A 23,812-nucleotide genomic window follows, 5' to 3' on the forward strand; every position below is an offset into this window, starting at 1 on the left:
AATAGGCAAGGTAGAGTTATTGTTCTTGCACACTGCACTTCCTCCCAATGTGTTCTATCAGTGTATGAAGTTTGAAGAAAATCCCTCAAGAACTTTTGGAGTTATGCTCCGGACAAAGATCGTTGCGGACGGACGCACGCACGTACGCACGCACGGACGGAGAGCATTTCTAATATCCCCTTCGCCTTTGGCGGGGGGATAAAAAAAGCGCTAAAGACGTATTATTTTATACAATTCTTTGGGAACTAATCTTACTAATTACTTGCTAGAATAATGTAGGTACTTTGACTCTAATCAAGAACTTTAGTGCGTCAATGCCATTATGGTTATATACTGCTTCGCACTGCGGTGCTCTTGTTTTTAATTTTCTACGCGCACCCCATTGGACCTTCATACCAGCTGAAAGACCGCCTCGGTAGTCTAGTACGTGGTAGAGCGCCCGTTTCGAGTGCGGGAGGTCGTGGGTTCGGTCCCTGGCCGCGTCATACCAAAGACGTGAAATATGGTACTAAAGTAGTAGCGTCCTCGCTTGGCGCTCAGCATTAAGAGGATAGTGCCAGGAGACTGGTCAGCCCGATGTCAGTATAATGTGACTGGTAGGGATATCATTTCACGTGTCTACGGCGTGATATACCAGTGAGGCAGCACTATAAAGATGGGCATTGCGCTCACTGCTACAAGTAGACACTGAAAAAAATGTTGAAAAAGACGTTAAACCCGAACACACACACACACACACACACACACACACACACACACACACACACACACTCTTATACCAGCAGAAACATATAAAAGTTGGAAGCGGTACAGCGCAGGGCAGCACTGTTTGTCATTGGGATTACAAGACTACCAGTAGCACCAGCAGGATGGGTCCTCTACAACAGAGGAGAGCTGACACTAGGACAGTCATGATGTATCACATTATCCATCGGAACCAGCGGCTAGATCTCTTCCACCTATCTGCACTTTCCATCCAAAGCCATACCACCATTCTTCAGAACTAGTGCATACAGATACTCCTTCTTACCAGCAGGCATCAGACTTTGGAACCATCTACCATCTGGCATGTCGCCACTGCCCAGACCTTAGACGGTTGGCCAGTCTCCATTAGTTATGTACAGGATATATGGCTTTAATATTCTGTTTTTACCTCTGCACTATTTGCTCGCCTCAGGATACACTCATTGCGGTGATGCTTCAGTAATGACCCTGCAATCTATACCAAAAAAGAATAAGACGATTGTGAGGTTCGGAAGAGGAGTTGGCATTGTTATACTTGGATTGACTGTAGGTAGGTAGGCAAGTACTCCGAACAACATATGTCACAGCCCCTAATTCCAAAGCCATTGCCTTATACCATACTTAATATGGAATTTACCTTTAGATATTAAAGATTTATTAAATGTTAGCATGTTCTCACAATTAAAACATTTCGAATGACGTATATAAGTAGTCTGTTACACTGATCTGTCTTAGCGAATAATATGTAGTATAAGCGCGTGGAAGAATCCAGTAAATAAAGGGACGCAAAACATAATGATTAGTCGAGTTTTAATCAGCATTGTGTGACCGATATGTAAACTTCCAGATACAAACAATGGCGGATATGACATGGAAACCCGATTAAATTCATATTTTGAATGAAAATGTAGCCGTTTGTTGGTATATACAACAGGTAATAGCTCTAATATGAACTAAGGCAAAGCCTCAAAGCGAGCGCAAAGAAAACGGATTTATCTAAAAATATTATGCATCATTAATTTGTCACAAAGAAACTATTCACTAGTCACAAGAATTCAGGAGAACCTATTCGGTAGCAAGGTACACTTAGATGCGAAAATTTTGGGCACGGACGGTCTTACATGTAGCGAGTCGCAATATTGCACTTCCCCTATGAGCAAAATTTGGGTGGCTATTTTATAAATTGCGTGCATGTTTTGTGCTTTTAATTAATGGCAAGATCAGGATTCTCATACAAGAATAAAGAAAGTTATCAAAGCGAAAGGTTTACATCATCCATGAAAAATAGCGTGCCAAAATCATCAATTTTGCACCTTTTGAACAGTCTACAATGATCCCGCTGCAAGAACACTGTCCAATTTTACTGCATTTCCTAATTTAATAGTCCTTACTGAACGTCAGGACATAAACGGAATGGGGGCCTATCCAGCTCGTTCTTTCGGAAAATAACGAAACTGTTCCTGAGTATCAATCAACAAGCACAGAACCCTTCCGTGAATTGAATTTTTCCGCGAAATGGTGTCTCATTGATCATACAAAGCTACCAGCTGTTAGTTTTCCAACTGACATCAGAATTTTACATGTATCGGCTGTATAGATTTTCTAAAGAATTAATAATCATTATCTCTCACCTTAATTTACATGCATCCAAAATCACGATGTTCTCTTTATAACAAATATTGACGGGGGCCAAAATTCGAAAGTGTACCCTGCTACCTTAAGATTTTTCAGTTCATGAACAAAAGAGGGTTTTACTTGTTCTGAACTTTTATATGTCTTTCGCCAATTCAACCAAATAAAAATGTTTTCAATAGCATGAAAAGAAGTCTGTATGAGAGACTCTAAACTTGCCCACCCCTTATGCACAAATTTAGCCAAAATTTACAAATCGTCGCTACGAGACAAAGAACGTACAATACATCCGTTTTTACCATTTTCTGACATGATTTAACGTATTTTGTCATTAGGAATGATATAAGGGCAATTCTGCACCATTTTGCGAAAATAAAATGTCTCCACCCCTTCTTTTCTTATTTCATGGGGTCCCCACCGTCCGACCATCCCCCTAATTGACGAACTGCATAGCTGGTGGGCCAGATATGCGCTGTGTGGGTTAATAACGATAAAAATGATGTTTTTACTGTACCAGAACCTTGTTACTGGAGCTAGAATAAAAAAAAAAATCGTATGCGTATATATTGAGTTTTATGCTTTTATGTGTCCTCACCGTAACATTTTTGAGCTGCTGTGCCGTCAGGTAGCGTTTTAAGTGCCCAGGAAGTTTAGAATATCGAAGAAGAGGTTCTAAACTATTTGAAACTGCACAAATTTAAGAGTTCTTTCAAAATTTAATTTTGGCAGATTTTCCTTAATGTAGCAAGGTACACATAGATGCGAAACTTTTGGGCACGGACGGTCTTACATGTAGCGAGTCGCAATATTGCACTTCCCCTATGAGCAAAATTTGGGTGGCTATTTTATAAATTGCGTGCATGTTTTGTGCTTTTAATTAATGGCAAGATCAGGATTCTCATACAAGAATAAAGAAAGTTATCAAAGCGAAAGGTTTACATCATCCATGAAAAATAGCGTGCCAAAATCATCAATTTTGCACCTTTTGAACAGTCTACAATGATCCCGCTGCAAGAACACTGTCCAATTTTACTGCATTTCTTAATTTAATAGTCCTTACTGAACGTCAGGACATAAACGGAATGGGGGCCTATCCAGCTCGTTCTTTCGGAAAATAACGAAACTGTTCCTGAGTATCAATCAACAAGCACAGAACCCTTCCGTGAATTGAATTTTTCCGCGAAATGGTGTCTCATTGATCATACAAAGCTACCAGCAGTAAGTTTTCCAACTGACATCAGAATTTTACATGTATCGGCTGTATAGATTTTCTAAAGAATTAATAATCATTATCTCTCACCTTAATTAACATGCATCCAAAATCACGATGTTCTCTTTATAACAAATATTGACGGGGGCCAAAATTCGAAAGTGTACACTGCTACCTTCGCTTGAAAAAAGTCTACATTTAGTGTCACCATGCCTATAACAGTGAATATTATACGTTGCAAAATTTATGGGAGCCGGTGTTCGGTGACGTCATTACCGCGTTCCTGTTTCTTTCTGCTTATTAATGACATTTTTCCATTTCTGGCCGATGCTTGATCTTTTAAATGCAAATAATATTTTTTTCAAACAACTGGAAATCATTCTTTCATTATTGTTGAGTGATGAATAATTTTTAGCAATTGAATGAAGTTCTGTATTCACTCCGGAAAGAAGTACTTCCTGTGAGCACCAGTCCGCTAGGGTGCGCTTTTTTAAAACTTCCGACGAAACTTTTCAAATCCATCACCAAGTGTGAAAGTATACTTGCGTTACCGTAAAGCTCGATTCTCGAGCAGGCCCTTCGGGCCTGCTCTTCAAGCTCGCTATAAATGTTTTTGCTATAAAGTCGAATAATAAAATAGTATATATCAATCTAGAAAACTTAATGTTTTTCTCAGGATCGCTCGAAAATTCCAAATAAATTTTGAGTGGAAGTTTTGACCGAATTTCAAAAATTTATTCACGTATTTTGCGCTGAAAGAGCGTGTTTATTGGAAGAAAAAACATACAGCTAATAATTCTGACTTGAGATGTATTTATTTTTGAGTTAGACAGTATTTATTATGTAGCGGCTAGTCAGGTTTTATTGTTGTTGTTTTATTACAAAATTAGAAATAACCTAATAATTGACCCCTGTATGTCCTAGATATTGAACCAGTGGAGCATGACGTTCTATGACTTTAATACAAATACAGCTTTTACTGCCCTAACTTTTATCCCTAATATATTATGTATGAAATGGTAACATTACACAGAGCTTTCCCCTGTAGCTAGACCCATTTCATATTACAATTCCTTGTTCATTTTGAAGAATTATACTAAAATACTGGGACAAGGACTGGTTGAGGTATTGTTATATAACAAGGAAGAGGAACACTTTACACATTTTCTCAGACATTCTTCATGGCACTTAATTTAAAATTACCAGTGCTGTTAATAGGGTGGCAGAATGAAACCCAGAAAGTGGATACTGAAATTGACGTAACTTTTTTCCTAGTAACAGTAGAGCCATAAGGTTTACATATTGCCTGCTGCACAGTAAATGGGCCAATTTTTTCAAAAAACATGTAACTGCATTTTATTTATAGAGGAACATCTGTTTCACGTTTTGTTAAAACTGTATTCAATGTGTCTTATTAGTATTCAGATGCTGCAGTAAAAAAGAATTCACATAATCAACCAAAAAAAAATTTGAAAGCCATTTTATGGCTGAAAATTGGCCATTTTTTCATGTAATGCGTTAGCATTGGATTTTTACACTTTTCAAAAAATGCTACAGTATTTTCAAATAACAAAATAAAAGTTTGATTTGAATACCTTTAAAAAGATAATTGTATTACCTTTAAAATGATATATAACATTGGTGATCACTGAAGCCGTTACATTTTTATGAATATGATAATAAAAAGTGACTTGTGTAACATCACTGTTTTTAACAAAAACGCTAAATTTTGAATTGAACGCAAAATGTCTTAATTTTACATATTCAAAATAATTTTCTTACTCACTGTCTTACTATATATTTGTAGAATAAGAAAAAAATGCTTGCAGCACTTATCAATGGACATTTTAGTAAAAAAAGTCCATTTTACCACCCAGAAAAACATTTGCGTGAAAAAAAGTGTAACGTCCGTCCCCCACTATTATTTTGTAATTGAATATGAATATATTGATATTAATTACTTTCATATATGCTTAATGACATACCTATCATGAAAAAATGAAAAATAGATAGATCTGCAGCCTTGCTGGGAAAAAAATGACGAAATATCAAAAGTTATGTGTAACGTCCGTCCCTGTAACGTCCGTCCCCCTATATATGCTTTTCTTAATGTTGTACAAAATGCAGTGTTTTCATGTTTTGATGGTAATATCTGACACTTTTATTTCACAAGAGTATGTAAAAGGTATAAAATTATCAAAAACAATGTTGAAAAATGTTTTTTTTTCATACTTTTGAGTATTTTAGATTGAAAACTCTAAAAAAAACCTGAAATTAAAGCAAAAATCTTAGTTTTTTATGCTGTGTGAGGAAACTTAAATAAAATTAACTCCAGTTTGATAGGACATGGATCAATAAGTAATAAATATATAAAAAGATTCATTTAGATTGATATAATGTTGTATCATCTTCATCTGAAAAATAGGGGGACGGACGTTACAGAAAAGGGACGGATGTTACAAAAATTGTGATAATTGAATATTTCTTATATTCTGATTTTGTTATCCATCAGTTACTTATTTTAGTTTATATATTGATAAATAAAGATGCTGTGTGTTAAATCATTCCCACTAAAACATTTATTTACAAATATGAGGACATTATTTAAAAGAATAATATGTCGCATGTAACGAGACCCCTGCTGGAACAACAGTTAGCTATAAAAACAACATGAGAAAAATATACAAAACTGTTAATTTAAAAATGGATCCACTAAACTGGGCCCAGTTTTATATACATAGTATATATCTCTGATACATGTCAGATTCTACAAACAACACTTACCCTCTTAACGAGTCTTGTATAAACACATACTTTGAGAAAACTTAAGCGTTATACAAGGTGTCATAAAACTGGACCCTGTATATACATTTCTGGATCCATACTAGTCCTTGTAAAAACACTGACTTGTATATACCGGTACAAAGAGATTTCTTTTGAAAAACTAAGAAAGGGGAGGAGCTTGCTGTCATATGCAGATTAGGAGTGGGACTAAATGTGTGAAAGTTTTTTAAGTTAACTAATTTTATGATCCAGACTCATGCCAGTGATGATGGTCATACGGTTGTGTAGACCCTTAAATTGAATTAAAAAAATCTGAATTATGATCATTTCATAAACAAAATCTGATGATCTGATGTGTCATGGCAATGAATCAAAGATATTTTAAGTAAATGTACCAACTGTTGTACAGGGTCCAGGGTATTTTTTTTTCAAACTCATATTAAGGACCCAAAAAGTATTTTTGTCATTACAGCATATTTTCCCTTCCTAATGGATCCTGCCCTTCAATCCCCAAAACTGGGGAATAGAAAATACTGTCTATCTAAATGTATTTTCAGCATTACTTTCAGATTTTGGCAGTGGGCCAAGGGATTTCTGTCTTCACCAGCACAGTTGGGGGCTAATGACCATCACAGTATGGTTCCAATAAACAAGGGTCATTGTTTATTGGAGAGACAGTCTACCTTACAAGTGTATGAATTAGTGAGAAGGGAAACAATGTAATTTATTTTAAATTAATGAATAATTTATAACATTTAAAGTTATGCTATTTTTTGCATTTTTATGTAAAGAAAAATATTGTTGATCAAACACAATAATAAAATTATCAGAAACTTATTTTCACAATAATGAAATAACGAGAAACTTACTTAAAGAAATATGCAAGTTTTTATTTTTTCAAATTATGTCTGGAGAATTGTGATATTTCAGAAAAATGTAACTTTTACTCATTTAAAGCTTGCAGAGTACTGTAAATAACATTTGTCTAAAATTGAAAACAGAATGTGCATTTCAAAGTTACAAAGCAAAGCATGAAAAAAAGTCACTTTTGGCAACATACTGAAAATGAAAATCAAGTATAGATGGAACACATTGATTTTATATTATATGGTTTGTCAGCACAAAGAAGTTTTCACTATACTTGTGTTTTATGATCATTATTATTTTCAGTATTATTACTGTATCTTTTATCATCCTATATGTAATATAATAATAATGATAATAATAATAATAACAATAATTGTGATTATTTTTTATTATTATTATAATCATTACTATAACATTAAAGTAATAGTTATTATCATCTATATAATATCAAAATAATAATTATTTTTATTATCATTCCACATTCACTGAAGAAAAATTAATTTCTTTCAACTCCACTGCACACATCTTCATGGTCTAGTTGGGGTCCCTGCTGTGCTAATTGCCCTCTAATCTGTTACTGTCATGGGTGAAAGTTTTCTGGAATACTCCGGAAGTTCCGGATTTTCCATCTCGGCCGGGATCGTTTTTCCAAATCGTCTAAATCCGGGTCGAAATTCGGGGGTGGGGGGGGGGGGGGGGGGGTTGGTATTGTGTCATCAATCAACAAAGCTTGAAAAATCAGTCGATCGGCGACAAACACAATCGACTCTGTTTATCATATTTGCCGTTTGCAGCGCATCTCGCATATCGTCAATATGTAACGACAATTTTGATTGACCCGCATGGGCGCTGTACTTCAATGAAAACAACTGTTACGTTTTTCATAAATTTTACATGCGCCGAAAAGTTCCCGCGCGTCAGAATTTGCACGGACTTTTGTCTGCAGCATGCATTTCTTGATTTCTTGCATGCACATGTAGCCGCCGCGTATATTGCGAGTTATGTCTTATACGAGCATTGGTGGGTTAAAGTCGGGATAGGGACGAGTGGACCTCTCTGTATGCTCATCCGATCGGACGCGTGGATTTTACCTCGTAACTTTACCAAATGCAGAAATTACATCCCTAAAAATAACCTGGATTGACTGGAATTTACCCGCGAATCGTAAAGATATCAAAGCGTCATACCAGTAATTTTTCATTCCACGAACACGTGCGACCTATCGTAATAATAATATCTAATTTAGGCTAGATCGCCGTTACTTTTGTTTATCGACACGTACACAAAAAACGCGCGTAGTGCATTCATTTTTTAATATAATCGCTTCAAATTTTCAACACCGCTTGAGAAGTAATACAGTTTGAATTCTATAACGATTTTAATAAGATATCGACAGAAATGTAGGCAAAAGTCTATAAAAACGATCGAATTTTCATACATTTATTTGTAAAATTTCAAACAGCGCGATCTTAAATATTTATTTATTTCTAAAAGTAAATAAATACTACATTCTATGGTCATAAAATTCAGACTTTTGACAAGAAAGTACAGAAAACAGAATTAAAAAATCTTAAATAATAAAAAAGCGGCAGCTATTTCAATACATGAGTAAAACAATTTTTGGCAAACAGATTTCTGTGTAATGCGGCAGAATAGGTTACGTGACCTCGTGAACGTAAATAGAAATATGGTTTTAAAATAAAGCGTGGTTTTAAATAAGTTTGATAAGTAAATGAATATTTGTAGATGTATTTTTGACACGACACTATGTGAGATATTCTTCTCAAACAATAATGTAAAAATTTTTAGGGCAAATAGGTCACTTATCGTTTGACACATTTACCTGTCAGTTTATACGGAATATTGCACATTCGCTTTTAAAAAAATTAAAGAAGATACTTTTTTTACTGTTTTAAAGAACCGAGGCGGTACGATCAGACAGTGATGTGTCACATGGCGCGTAAACATGACGTAATGCCATGACAATTTCGGGCAACTTTGATCTCCACTTCAGATGCCATGATACCGACACATTTCTTTTAGCTCTTTAAGGGGGTTTTAACTGATGAAGAAAACAAGGCTAGTACTTATTTTATCAACAGAATATTTACCGATAATTGTTATTTTTTCCGCTTTGAACAGGGGTGGGTTGATAATTATTTTTCGGGATTTTCGAATCCAAAGCAGTCTAGATCAGATAGCCATTTTTGGCAACTTTCGTGATGTCTGGATTTTATTATACACACCTTGTAAAGAGTTCCAATTATAAAACAAGCGTCAACCACGGAAAAGTCACTTTTATAAAAAATATTGCAGTGATGATTACTCGATCCCGTTACGTACCGAAATTTACTTCAACTGTTTGTTTTAAAACATTATTTTAGACGACCGTTTATATAACTATTCACTCACGTTTTTCATGACTTTCACGTGCGCCTAAAAGTTGCCGCGTCAAAGTTTGTACGGACTTTCACACGCATGTCTTGATTTCTACGGTTTGCACGCTTTTTATCTCCAAAGTATCAATCTTTCCACGAGGAACTGGAGGAAGATCAAGATTTCTTTCGGGGATTAACACGCCGTAATTAGGGCTGCACGGGTTAGTGCGTGAAAAATAATGTTTTTACCGCCAGCGTACAATACTTAGGACTTAGAAAGCAAACATGGTAACAAATGGAGATGGGCTTGGCTATCTGAATGTGACACTGATGGTGATCGATGGGGTCTTTGGCTACGAAAACCGGATATTGCAGGGTCTGCATTTTGTGAATGTTGTGCCAAAACATTAAAATATGGTGGCATGAAAAAACAAAAAATGTTGCTAGAATTTTCAGGTAGTTTCAGTCTGAATCTTACAAAAATATGTTGAGGGTATATTGTTGAAACAAGTCCTTGACTTAGAAAAGTTACTGTTAACTGAAAATCATGCATTTTGTGCAATATAATAAGTAAATTTTTGGCACACATATAAGGGTAGAATAGGGCTGTTCTAAGCGTTCAAAATCACTAATTCTCAGAAGCTTCCGGGGGGCTTTGCCCCCCTGGTAGGGGGGCCCTAGCGGCCCCCAAGCCCCCAGCAAATTTTTCAGGATTTTCAATATTCCATACTTTCACCCATGTACTGTTACATAATCGCTGATAAGCAGCAGATAAGATGGGAGTTGTATATTGGATTGGGGGGGGGGGGGGGGGGGTACACTTATATAGTAGTGAATCTAGGCCTTTAATCTGTGTATATGAATATGATTTATAGTGGTATCTGTGAAATTCAAAGTGAAACAAAATGACCCTCCTCATCTCGGTTAAAAAAGTGTTTGATGTCAGAGCTCTTATCCCCTTATTGTGCTGAGATGATGATTACTGTCACTTTCTTAAAAGTGTATGATATTATATGATACATATCATTTACATGTTCATAAAAAAAATATTTTAATACTTTTTCTCATTTTGTTCTGTTTTGTTTTGTTTTATGCTTCAACATAGTTTTTGCAAAAAAAAATGTTAGAAATTATGGTGAATTTTGCAACGTTTATCCTAATTTACTTAACTCTAGCAGTAAGATGTACCATTACCACACACACATCTTTTATTGAATAACATTAGCATAATAATGAAAATTTAAAAACACCTTTCATTAAGTCAGTAAATACATAGGACGAACACTATCAATTTCCTGATTAAAAATACTGTTTTCTTTTTCTCTCCATATTTTAAAACTGTAATTCAGCATATTTCTTTTTATTTTATTACTTTGTATCATTTTTATACGCCCGTTTGAAAAACGGGACGTATTATGGGAACGCCCCTGGCGGGCGGGTTGGCGGGCGGGTGGGCGGCGTCCACAGACCTTGTCCGGAGCATATCTTCTACATGCATGAAGGGATTTTGATGAAACTTGGCACAGTTGTTCACCATCATGAGACGGAGTGTCATGCGCAAGAACCAGGTCCCTAGGTCTAAGGTCAAGGTCACACTTAGAGGTCAAAGGTCAAATTCAAGAATGACTTTGTCCGGAGCATATCTTCTTCATGCATAGAGGGATTTTGATGAAAGTTGGCACAATTGTTCATCATCATGAGAAGGAGTGTCATGCGCAAGAACCAGGTCCCTAGGTCTAAGGTCAAGGTCACACTTAGAGGTCAAAGGATACAAGAATGAAAACTTTGTCCGGAGCATTTCTTCTTCATGCATAGAGGGATTTTGATATAACTTGGCACAAATGTTCACCACCATGAGGCGGAGTGTCATGCGCAAGAACCAGGTCTCTAGGTCTAAGATCAAGGTCACACTTAGAGGTCAAAGGATACAAGAATGAAAACCTTGTCCGGAGCATTTCTTCTTCATGCATAGAGGGATTTTGATATAACTTGGCACAAATGTATACCACCACGAGACGTAGTGTCATGCGCAAGAACCAGGTCCCTAGGTCTAAGGTCAAGGTCACACTTAGAGGCCAAAGGTCAGATACAAGAATGACTTTGTCCGAAGCATTTCTTCTTCATGCATGGAGGGATTTTGATGTAACTTGATACAATTATACACCATCATGAGACGAAGTGTCATGCGCAGTTCCCTTCTTTAGAATTACTTCCCTTTGTTGTTACTATAAATAGCTTATATTGTAACTTTTTCATTACTAGTCGTAGGGACAAATCGAGACCACTTTTCTGTAGTACAACATGCATGCTACATCCAATTTTGAGGTGTATTTTGACCAGTCTCTACCTGGTTAAGATTTTTGTGAGGACTTACAATTTTTTTTCTGATTTTTTTTTTTTTTTTTTTTTTTAAGATTAACTTCCCTTAGTTGTTACTATAAATAACTTATATTGTAACTTTTTTATAATTGACCGTAGGGAAAAACCAAGACCACTTTTCTGTGGTACAACATAGATGTTACTTTCCAATTTTAGGTGTATTTTAAGGTATCTCTACCTGGTAAGGAGTTTTTTTGTGGACCTTGAAAACAAAACACTTAGTTATTACTAAACAACCACAAAATTAAAATTCCATTTGCAAATACAGGTGCTAAAGTAAAGAAATTTGCTGTGACGGGCGTATATTGTGACATTCTTGCACTCTTGTTCATTCATCTAGATAGGTTTAACATTAACAGAATCTGTATTTATTCAGTAAAGCCACATTAAAGCTTGAAAAACAAATGTATATAATTAGTGTAACGTCCGTCCCCTCATAATGTAATGTCCGTCCCCCTTTGCCATCAGTTTCTCTTTGCTAGTTTTGAAGCCTAAATAAAAATGAAATATACAAAAAGCTGGATTGTTTAATAATGTATGTTCTTATGTCTTTATTTAAAAGGTTATTATCCAATTAAGTATAATATTATAAATGGTAACAGGAAAAATATGAGTATGGCTGTTTTTTTCCTTCTCTGCTTCGACGGGTAGAATAACAAAAAAAATTTTTTTTTTCAATTTTTGGCATTTTTTTATAAGTTTCTTGTAAAGATGTACTGGTTTATTGATTTGGTGAATTTTCTCATCTTAATGACAGTAAACAGCTTCAGAAACAAGCTTTTTACATTCCCATGTAACGTCCGTCCCCTTGCCCAACCACTGATAGAAAATGATGTATAAAAACAAAAATCAGCAAAAAGTTATCTGTTATTTTACTTTTTCATGAAGTTAAAACATACAACTTCATGAAAAAGGCTTAAAAGGTTAGAAATCTTTAACTTTAATTTTTGACTTTGATGCTAACACATTTGGCCCATTTACTGTGCAGCAGGCAATATCTGATTTTGCCTTTAAGTCAGCTTTCCAATGGTATATAACATGTTATATTTGATTCAGTTTTTGATTTTTCATGCGACCACCTTACTGTTAAATACCTTGAGAATGAGATGACAATATCTATAAACTTGTCACCGTATATCAACAATGTTGCATCCATCCATTTTGCAAAGCAAATAACTGTCCATTTCATTTAATTAGGAGATATATGTCTTGATAATTTCAAACATGTGGAAGTTCAAATAAAGGCTTAATTATTATGCCTATGTCTGTCCCTAATAAGAATATTGTTTAACTGTTTGGCAGCCATGGCGAAAGTCCTTTAACACAGTGTGCTTTGACCATATGATAACAGCTCTACACAAGCAGTGTATCCCTAATGATAATTAAATACCCTAAACTGGCAAACTCTTAAACAGTGCTATCACCAAACTTCTCTGATCATAGTTTACAACATAAAATGTAACCTAGTCAATATAATTATATACATCACTATTATCTCCACCTTGCCAAGAGCCTAAACTACCTTGTTCCACATTCAGACACACCTATTACACAAATTATTTCTTTCCAAGAATAATTCATCTGTGGAATACCCTTCCAAGCATTAATGTACAGTCCATCCCCGGACTTGGTCTGTTTGCTGAGTAGCTGGCAACTGTACGCCTTGTTTAAGGTATATATTTCTTTTTGTATTTAACTATAGCACTGAAAGTCTTTTTTATTTTTTTAACCTTGCACTCTGAGAGATCATCATTTAACTTGGTCTTTGCCATGATTGTAAGATTCGCTTACCCACCCAAAATGATCTATTTTCATTTTTGATGTCTTGTGTTTATTGATATTGTCTTTAAGTACCGTTACCTTGTCAATGAACACGCCCAACCCACATTACCGAAACTCAGCCATATTACCCCACACCCCTCATTAAACACAAACACCAGTTTTTAGCTCAACAGTTCAACTTTTCAGAGAAAAAGTAGAGCCATTGCACTTGCCCCAGCATGGGGATCACTGTCACCATTGGTTAAAGTTTTTGAAAAAGTCAGATATCTCTGTTACTATCAAAGCTATTGACTTGAAACTTAAAACACTTATTTACTATTAAAGCCTACACCAGGAGAAACAATCACCATAACTCTGATTTGGATTTTGACAAAGTTATGCACCTTTTTAACCTAAAATTTTTTGGTTAAAGTTTTTGATAATGTCAAAATTTTCTGTTTTATGAAAGATTTTGACTTAAAACTTAGAACAGTTATTTACTATTATAGTCTACACCAGGAGAAGCAATTCCCATTACACTGATTTGAATTTTGACAGAGTTATGCCCCTTTTTAACTTACTAAATAGATATTTTTGTAAAAGTTTTATAAAGATTTTAATGGCAAAGCTCTAATTCAGAGTCAGGCACTGAGAAAAGTCGAGCATGCTGTCATCAGAAAGCTCTTGTTTTACTTTTAGTTTCTTGTTTCTATTGATTTTGACTCTTGATATCCTTTCATACCCTCTTCCTTTTTTAGCTTGCGTGAACTATAGGTTCAGGATGAGATCTTAGAATAGGTGGATGGTTCAGTCTCCATTGTCTACTGTCAACAATTTTCGTAATCATCTTCTGCCCTAGAATTTTTGGTCAGAATTATCCAAAACTTGGTCTGCAGCATCCTGGCAAGGTCCTCTCTCAATCTGCAAATGGTTCCATTTGACACCTTTTAGGGGCTGTTAGAGATAAAGTAGGAGACCATTAAACAACTTGGAATTTTCATAAACCATTTGATGAATTTTCATCAGACTTGATCTGCAGCATCATTATAATAGTGTCTTCAAGGGTACAGGTTGAGCTATTAGTATAGGTGGATGGTCTGTTGTCCTGCATCCATTGTCAACATTTTTGCTTAAAATCCTCTCCTCTGAAACTACTGGTGAGAATTACACCAAACTTTGTTTGTAGCATCATGGTAAGATTCTCTCTTAAGTTTAATGCCTTTATATAAATTCTTGTCATGAACTGCTTGAACTTGGCCTTTAGCATCATTGTAAGATATTCTTTCAATTCCATTCACATGAGGGTCTTGGTCCCTTTTAGAGAAGCTTCTCCAATTTGTTTGAATGGTTCTGTTTAACTGCTCTTAGAGGCTACTAGTTAAAAAATCCCTTGTATGACTTCTTGAATCTTTTCATGAACTAATCATCAGATTTATTGAGAAGAAACGTCAAAATTAATAGACAAGGTTCTATTATGTGAGTGACTTAGGTCCATTTGAGCCTCTTGTTTACTTACTGAGGTAACTTTAACTGAAAAAAAAAATCCCTGTTATAATACTTCTTACAAGTGATCATTGAGGTATATATTTGTTTTACAAATAACCTTTGCTAGTTATATAACAGTTGATAGTAAGTAAGTGATAAGTAATTTTTGTTTGTTTCTTTCTTTCTTCAGAGCCAGATGACCACTGACCTGAATGCGTAAGATAAAAAATCACCAGTAGAAATGTCTACACCACAGAACACTGCTGAACCAACTTCTTCCATATTACCGTTTTCCATCAATTGTCCGAAAAATACAGACACGGTCACCACTGTTAGTAATGATCATGACACACATGTACAAAAAGATACACAGAATTTCGTCATGGGCCAAACAGCTGTAGAGGCAATGGATCTTAGCACTGGGGCAACAGGAACAAGTAAACAGATACCTGAAGCTATGGAAGCAGAATTTGTAGATATTGATAAAGATGTAAATGGGGGCAAGTCATCGTATGAAATAGCTGCAGAGGCTTTATGTCTGATGAAGTCAGGTGGTCTAGCATCTCTCAGTAATAAGCAAGAAAGTGCTATTAAAGAAAATGTTCAGACTCTAGTAAATCTGTCAAACAGTGAGGCCAGATATGCTGAAGCTATTTGCTCAACCTCTGGAAACAAACTTGTTCCAAACCATCGTGCCAATGAAGGAGACCCTCTAACCATTAATTCTAGAACTGAAAATTTGCCACAAACTGCAGTAAACGTGGTAAACAATGGTCCACAGGCACAGGAATACTGTGTACCAAATAGTACAAATCAAAGTACTACGAGTGTTAGCTCAGAAACAAGAAGTTTGTCCATATTATCAAATGTTTCTTTACCCTCAACACCTGTTCAAAGTTCAGCAGCTGCCTTAGCCACCTCTGGTCAACCAGTAAAATATGTAATAGTGCCTGAATCAGCCTTGTTATCTACAGTGAAACCTGGGGAAATCGTCTCCGTACCAGGCACACCGTACTACTTTATGATGCCTAAAGAAAAACAACCAGCTACCAAAGTGATCTCAATACCAGGACTGCCAGGTTTTTCTCAGGGTTGTTTACCACAAAAAGGCAACACGTCTGTATTTACTGTTAGCAAATCGGCAGTTGTGACATCAGTACCAGTGAATTTTAGCAAAAGTGCAACTGCTTCCGATCAGCAGCCAATAAACAAAGGAAATTTTCAGCCGTTAGCATTAAATGCTAAGTCGTTTGCTCGGAAACGTAGCTCTATGAAAAGGCATGAAAGTTTGAAATTTCCGCCGTGTATTATATGCGAAGGAGAGGCTTCAGGTTTTCATTACGGTTGCAACACTTGTGAGGCTTGTAAAAACTTCTTCCGAAGGTGTCTGTTGAGAAAGTCTGATACACCCTTTGTCTGCCATAGTGGTAAAACATGCGAAATCTCATTCAAAAAGAACAAAAATAACTGCTCAGCTTGCAGACTAGATAAATGTTTAGAAATGGGTATGGCAAAAGAAAAATGTAAAATGGGTCGTTATACTGCTTTAATGCGAACTGAAACCATTAAGAAAGTGAGAAAACTGGAAGGAAAAGATGAAGATAACTCTGACACTTCCAGCGCAGATTCTCCAGGTCCGAGCTCAAGTCAGCAAGATGAAATGAGCCAGCCTGACGAAGCAATGCCAGAAATAGAAAATTTAGAAAATAGAGACATTTGTGGTGCTATGATCTCTAAACAGATTTATTCTGCTTCTCATGAGAAGCAAGAAATAGAAAGCAAAACTGAATATAATGAAGAACTAGTAGAATATCTAGTTTCGGCAATGGAGGGTATCAAACCATGGGGCGAAAATCTAGTCACTGAAGAATCGCGAAAAGCTCTCATTAAGGAGCATTATGAAAAATACACAGCAAAAGTGGAAACTTTCGGAAAGCTCAGTGATGTTTCCATGCAAGAGTATCAAGTTTTACTGAAAAAATTCGGAATTGATATTGATGGACATTGGGAATCATTCAAACAGTGGAGTTTTGATTGGGAAACTGTCATTGGTCGATATTGTACCTTTGCCAAATGTATACCAGAATTTTGTTCTCTCAGTTATGATGATCAAGCATGCCTGTTGAAAGCCACTCACTTTGACTTTTTTGTGATAGTTTTACATCAGGGTTACATCCCTGAGTATGGTGTGTTCTTGGAAGTGAATGGGGTGCCTTTCCATATTGAAGAAGCAGCGAATAAATTTTTCTCACGGGATTTAGTTGTTTCAATGGTTGACATGATGTCAAGACTTCAGAAAATGAATCTTTCTAAATCTGAAATGGCACTCCTAATTTCAGTAATCACTATGTCTTCTGATCAGTGTAAGCTTGAAAACTCGAGATTGGTAGAGGACACGCAGCTTCGTCTCATTGACCTGTTACTAAAGGAGTCATGTAAGATTCACGGGCAGGCAGCTGGACGCAAAAGGCTTACATCATTTATTGATGTAATGACCAAAATGCGTGAAGTTTCGAACATTTATTATAAGGAGTATCGTGCTCTATGTAAAGATGATTTAATCAAAGAAGCAGTGCCTAATCTAGATTGTGTACTCCCAGATGAACATTAATGCTAAACTTTCCTTAAAACAAAACAAAAATATTAAATCCTGACACCTTTATAGAAATTATAAGAATTTTGGCTAATGCATTAGAAAAGTCAGTATTTCACACTTGTATTCATATTTGGTCATTGAAGAATATATTTTCATAGATATCTTCTTTGTAATAACTTTTAAAATAGCTTAATCAAGGTTGTTACTGATGTGCCAACAAAAAGATATTATAGTTAAAACTTTTCTGTCTGTTTTTAATTCCAAAAGCTAAAAATATCAAGATAATATAGTGCTGCATTATAACTATCAGGGCACCTGCTGCAGTTTGCCAGTGTTGCGATAATTATCCCCGGCCGATGAAATCGGGGAGGGGGGTATTGAAATGGCGTTGTCCGTCCGTCAGTCCGTCCGCAGTCATTTCTCAGTAACTACTTGGTAGAATTTCATGAAACTTGAAATAAACATGAACCAACATACTGCGATGATTCCCGTCAAGTTTTTTTTTTTTTGATTGGTCAATTTCCCTCAGAGTTATTGCCCTTGATTAAATAAAAAATGTCCGTCTGCAGCCATTTCTCAGTAACTAACAGGTAGAATTTCATCAGATTTGAAATAGACATGAACCAAGATACTGCGCTGATGCCCGTCAAGTTTCTTTTTTGATAGGTCAATTTCCCTCAAGTTATTGCCCTTGATTTAATAAAAAATGTCTGTCTGCAGCCATTTCTCAGTAACTAGCAGGTAGAATTTCATCAAACTTGAAATAGACATGAACCAAGATACTGCGACGATGCCCTTCAAGTTTTTTTTCAATTGGTCAATTTTCCATATAGTTATTGCCCTTTAATTGTTTAAAAATCCACAGATCTGTACAATACATAACAAACCAACCAATTGGAAGAATTTCATTTAACTTCTTTCATTCTTTTCCATGAACATTTATTATAAACATGTGATGTTGTGTACCTACACCTGGTCACCACCTTACCTTGGTCACCCCCCTCCCCCTTACCCCCCAATTTTTTTTTTTTTTTTTTTTCATTTTTTCGTTTTCTATCAATATTTATAATCAACATGTAAACTGTTGTATCCTCACCCCACCCCCCACCCAAACAAACCATTCATTTTCTTTTAATTTGATTTTGGCTAATGAAATTACAGTCAAATACCGTTACCTCGATATTCAAGGGACTGTAAAAATTGCATCGACATATCCGAAGTTCGACGTAACGATATCAACTATCTGGGACTACTTTGTACTTGTGTCGGACGTCTATATTGTCATTATATCCAATACTTTTTTCAGACGGTTTGAAAGGGGGAAGAAATAATATAAAACGTAAATACAATTTTAATTTTATTGACAAATAAATAGTACATACATACTGTTATCAAATGTACACTGACAGAGACCAGCCTGTCACAAATTCAGTGATATCAATAAACTATTTCTGTTTACAGTAATGAAAACCAAACCAAAACTGATTTCAATTTCATTCATTTCTCTGAAAACTATTGCAAGTACGTGTATAAAAAGCTTGAGAAGATATTTATATTCTATGGGGAAGTGTTTACCCCGTTGTGGAAACCGGTGACAAACGATTTTACAGTCTCACTTAAATCATATGAGCTGTTCTCATGCAAACTACACATAAATCTAAGAACAAACTAATGGATTTTCTATTAAACTTTATGTAAAACTGTCTTCGAGTTACCTGAGAAGCTTTAATTTAACTTGAAGTGCAGCCGAAATGCGGACCTTGTTTCCGTGAGTCACAACAAACAACTGATTTACCCAAAGTCATTCTGAACTAACATAAGTATTTTGCAATACCATTATCCATGCTTAATACCAAAATGTATCTTTTCTAATGGTACAGGACACACAATTACAACAGTTTCCTAGTTAAATCGGCTTACGGATCTAAGTTTTGTACGGAACTGGAATATCAGCGTCCTGAGACTTGCGGAACATTTTCATTGGTCGAGAAAATCCGTAAGTCGCGTTCATTGGTCGGACTCGATTAGACTGTTTACAATTTACGGAAATTAATGCTGCAAAGGTTATAAATACAGCGTTCCCCTTCAGATGGCGGCTTTCCATCCGTAAGAACGGACAATGGGTTAATCGCATGTTTGATCCGCAAGGTTATCTTCCGTAAGTTACGAAATCCGTAAGTGGACAAAATCCGTCAGTCAACAACAGTATAATTATAGTATTCTATACAAGTAACAGTTATAAATACTTACGTTTTCCGTAAGTCATAAAATCCGTAAGTGGATAAAATCCGTCAGTCAATGACAGTATTTATAAATGCATACAAATAACAGTACTATTATACTAGTATAGAATATTAATATTTTCCGTAAGTGAATAAAATCCGTCAGTCAATGACAGTATTTATAAATGTATACAAATAACAGTACTATTATACTAGTATAGAATATTAACATTTTCCGTAAGTCATGGAATCCGTAAGTGAATAAAATCCGTCAGTCAATAGCTTACGTTTATTTTGGTAAACAAAGAACAGTACATATATATACTAGTACATAATACTTTACGTTCTTTTTAAATACAAGTAACTGTAAAAAGAGTACAAAAGTTTTTAGCTTTTCATATAACTGTAATCGTAATTATTAATCGGCACTGGAGCAGCGTACCACCAATGAACGTTATCAACCTTCACCCCTCCAAAGAAACTATTAAACAGCAACACATGTACAAATTATCATAGAATCAAGTTAGTTGTGTTATCATCATACATGAAGCTTTAATCTATCAGTTTGGTATCAATTAAAAGTTTATTTAACGTTAACAGCTTTCACTGCTATTTTCTACTTGTGGTATTTTACCGTTCCGGCCATTTCGGTAATTAATACCTGATTTAAGTCTAAGTCATCCCGTACCTTATAACGTAAAATATACGCCTATGTATAGCTTACAATACATACAACTTTTAAATTTTTCAAAATATACGTGTAAACATTAGCATTTTTATTCCTTCCTTAAACAAGTCTGAATGCAGCGGTAATGTTCCTAGTTGAGTAGTCATTTTGACTGTGCTTCGATAATGAAAATTTTCCAGTTAAATACGCATATTGTTACTCAATCCTAAATGGCAGATTGTTACTCTGTCAAACAGAAAAATATTTCATCCAAATTAGTTGTTATATTGGAAAACAGCTTGCCTGCTTGCACGCTTTTTATAAGATTAATTATTGGAAATTAAATGCAAACTTCCTGACATTTAAATTGAATTAAAGATTAAATAACAAACAAAACAAACACACAAACTAACTTATTATGATTAATACATCGCCGGACAACAGTTGGTTGATTTTCACACCTTACAAATAACATGGATATTTTTTGATAAGCTGTAATATCGACGAAACCAGGTGTAAAAACAGTATAGGTAAGTTGACTGGACTGAAAAATGTCATCGAGCTAAACAAAATATCGAGCTAATCATATCAAGGTAATGATAAATAATTACATTAAAATATATAGGGGAAAATCGGGACTGACTAAAACACATCGTGCTAACCGGAGTATCGAGCTAACCGATATCGAGGTAACGATATTCAACTGTATTTGCTTCTTGGTAACATTCTTAACTTTTTGCTGGATATATTTTTTTGTCGTTCCTCAACTCTGACCCTTTCGGTGGGGGATTCCAATTCATCGAATTTGCTTGTTTATCTTGAGACAAAAACAGCTCAATACAATTGTCAAGTTGTCCGTCTGTCAGTTTATCTTTCAGTTATTTTATATTGGATACTAATGAATGTAGCTACATGAACTTTAGGTGCAGTCAATATTTTCATTGTGCTCTCTAGTTTTATAAAAAGATGTTTTTGCTGAATTTCTAGAGAATACATTGACCTGTTGTGTACAAACTTGGCAGGCTTTTTGCCCATGAGCTTGAGCTCTTTTGACTTGAAGTCAAGGTCACAGCAATTAAGTACAAGAACGGTTTCCACTCAATATTGTCACAAACCCTTGATCTACAATCCTATACTTGTCAGGCATTTTGCCCATGTTCATTGGATGACCTATATTGTTCGAAGGTCACACTCTATTTAGTTTCTGCTCAATTCTTTGACCTGTGATTCTCAAACTTGGTAGGCACTGCTCAACTTATGAATACTTTGACCTGTGCTCTTATTCCCATATAGCCATATTTAGTAGTTTTGAGAGAAATTGACTTAAATATTTTAATGGACGCCTGATTGTTCATATACATTGATGTTCCTCTTCTAAAGGTGTTCAAACTGTTTCCTTGGTATAGTTTCTAGAAGCAGCTGGAGCTGAAATAGATAAAAAAATCAAGTGACATCGCTTTCTAAACTGTTTGTCTGATTTTGGAATAGTTCCACACAAATTTTTCATGGTTGACCCTCTACAAAGATTGTAAATTATACCTTCCAGAGCTAAACAAATACAATGTATACTAATTGCTGATTGCTGATGGTCTCATTCTGAATTAATATCACAATAATTGTCATTGACCTATAACCAATATCGTTCAGATTATTCTGATTCATCAAAAACATTGCCACCGCAACTAAAAATAGAAAATTCTTGAAAAGTCATGTCATCCTGGGCGAGGCATTTGTTCTCCATGACGATTTGATAACAGACATTGTGTCTGAAATTATCTGTCCTCCACCTCTGATTCATGTGGGGAAGTTGGCAGTTACTTGCAGAGAACAAGTTTATACTGGTACAGAATCCAGGAACACTAGTTAGGTTAAATGTCTGCCGTTGCGTAATTGAAATACTGTTGAAAAATGGCATTAAAGCCAAAACAAATGTTCAAAGATAAAAAGGTATAAAATGGAGGGGATCTAAATTTCTTCTAGTTTGTCTTCCAGTGAAAAGTATGTATAAGTTGTTAAAACTTCCATTTCACATGTAATTTTATATTATTTTATTTACTTTTTTGTTCGTTTTAAGACATTTTGAAAGACTAATTTAAAAGCAAATGTATAAACAAGCTTAAAGGTCGAGGTCACAATTAGGGTTAAAGGTCATATAAGTTTGTTTCTCATGAACCCCTTGAAGGATTTCAAAGAAGCTTGGCACAAATATTCACCCCACTGAGACGACGTGCAGAGCGCATGTTTCGGATGACTCGCTTCAAGGTCAAGGTCACACTTTGGGTCAAAGGTCAAATATGACTTAGCTTTGTGTATATTGCTCTGCATTGCATTGCTGTTGTTTTTATTTGGCAGATTCCTTTTTTGTTCACTTACAATAAAAAAAATTTGAATTAATTCCCATTTATGTTACTATAAATAGCTTATTTTGAAATTTTTATTATTGACCGTAGGGAAAAACCAAGACCACTTTTCTGTGGTACAACATGGATGGAACCTCCAATTTTTAGGTATATTTCGACATACCTGTACCTGGTAAGGATTTTATTTTTGAATTTCTTCCCTTTGTTGTTCCTGTCCTTTGGGCTTCAACAGTCAAGTTCTTAAATTTTGCTCCCATCCTCTGATGTAACCCTTCAGGCATATATTGTTCTGCTTGGCGGTGCTGTTGCTGCAGACTGACACAGTCACATAATCCATGGAAATAAATGCTTCATGAGTTTTACTGATTTACGAGTATTACAAATATGTTGTTTGCGGGTCTGTTATATTTTATTTGTACATGTTAAACTACAGTCAAACCTGTGTTAAAGACCACCTCTGAACAGAGACCACCTGGCTCTAAAGACCACATGTTTTGTTTCCCATTTTAACGTTTACATTGAAGAAAGACCACCTCCTAATGAAGACCACATTTGAACTGGATAAGAGTGTTCTTAACTTAAATACACTGGGACTGCCATTGAAAATATATGAAGACTCTTCCAGAAATTATGGAATGAGGAAATAGGTCCATCCAGGATAATTTCAAGGTAATAGAATATTTTTGGCCTTGAAATCTGAAAATATTCTCTACAAAATGTGTTTCTG

The 23,812-nt window shown here is 35.4% G+C and overlaps 1 protein-coding gene across 1 annotated transcript; it reads left to right on the top strand.

Moving 5' to 3' along the window:
• The first annotated feature begins 1,570 nt into the window (after nt 1-1,570).
• Nucleotides 1,571-18,079, top strand: LOC123551308 (ecdysone receptor-like). Its single transcript, XM_045340147.2, has 2 exons — nt 1,571-1,678; nt 15,431-18,079. Exon 2 carries the CDS (start codon nt 15,482-15,484, stop codon nt 17,849-17,851), a length of 2,370 nt encoding a protein of 789 aa, XP_045196082.2. The 5' UTR covers nt 1,571-1,678; nt 15,431-15,481; the 3' UTR covers nt 17,852-18,079.
• The last annotated feature ends 5,733 nt before the right edge of the window (nt 18,080-23,812 follow it).

Source organism: Mercenaria mercenaria, chromosome 4 (genome assembly GCF_021730395.1).
Source record: "Mercenaria mercenaria strain notata chromosome 4, MADL_Memer_1, whole genome shotgun sequence".
In the NCBI taxonomy this organism is placed as follows: Eukaryota; Metazoa; Mollusca; class Bivalvia; order Venerida; family Veneridae; genus Mercenaria; species Mercenaria mercenaria.

Bases quoted from the DNA above. Each gene is read 5' to 3' on its own strand.
- LOC123551308 (XM_045340147.2), top strand. From the start codon at position 15,482: ATGTCTACACCACAGAACACTGCTGAACCAACTTCTTCCATATTACCG.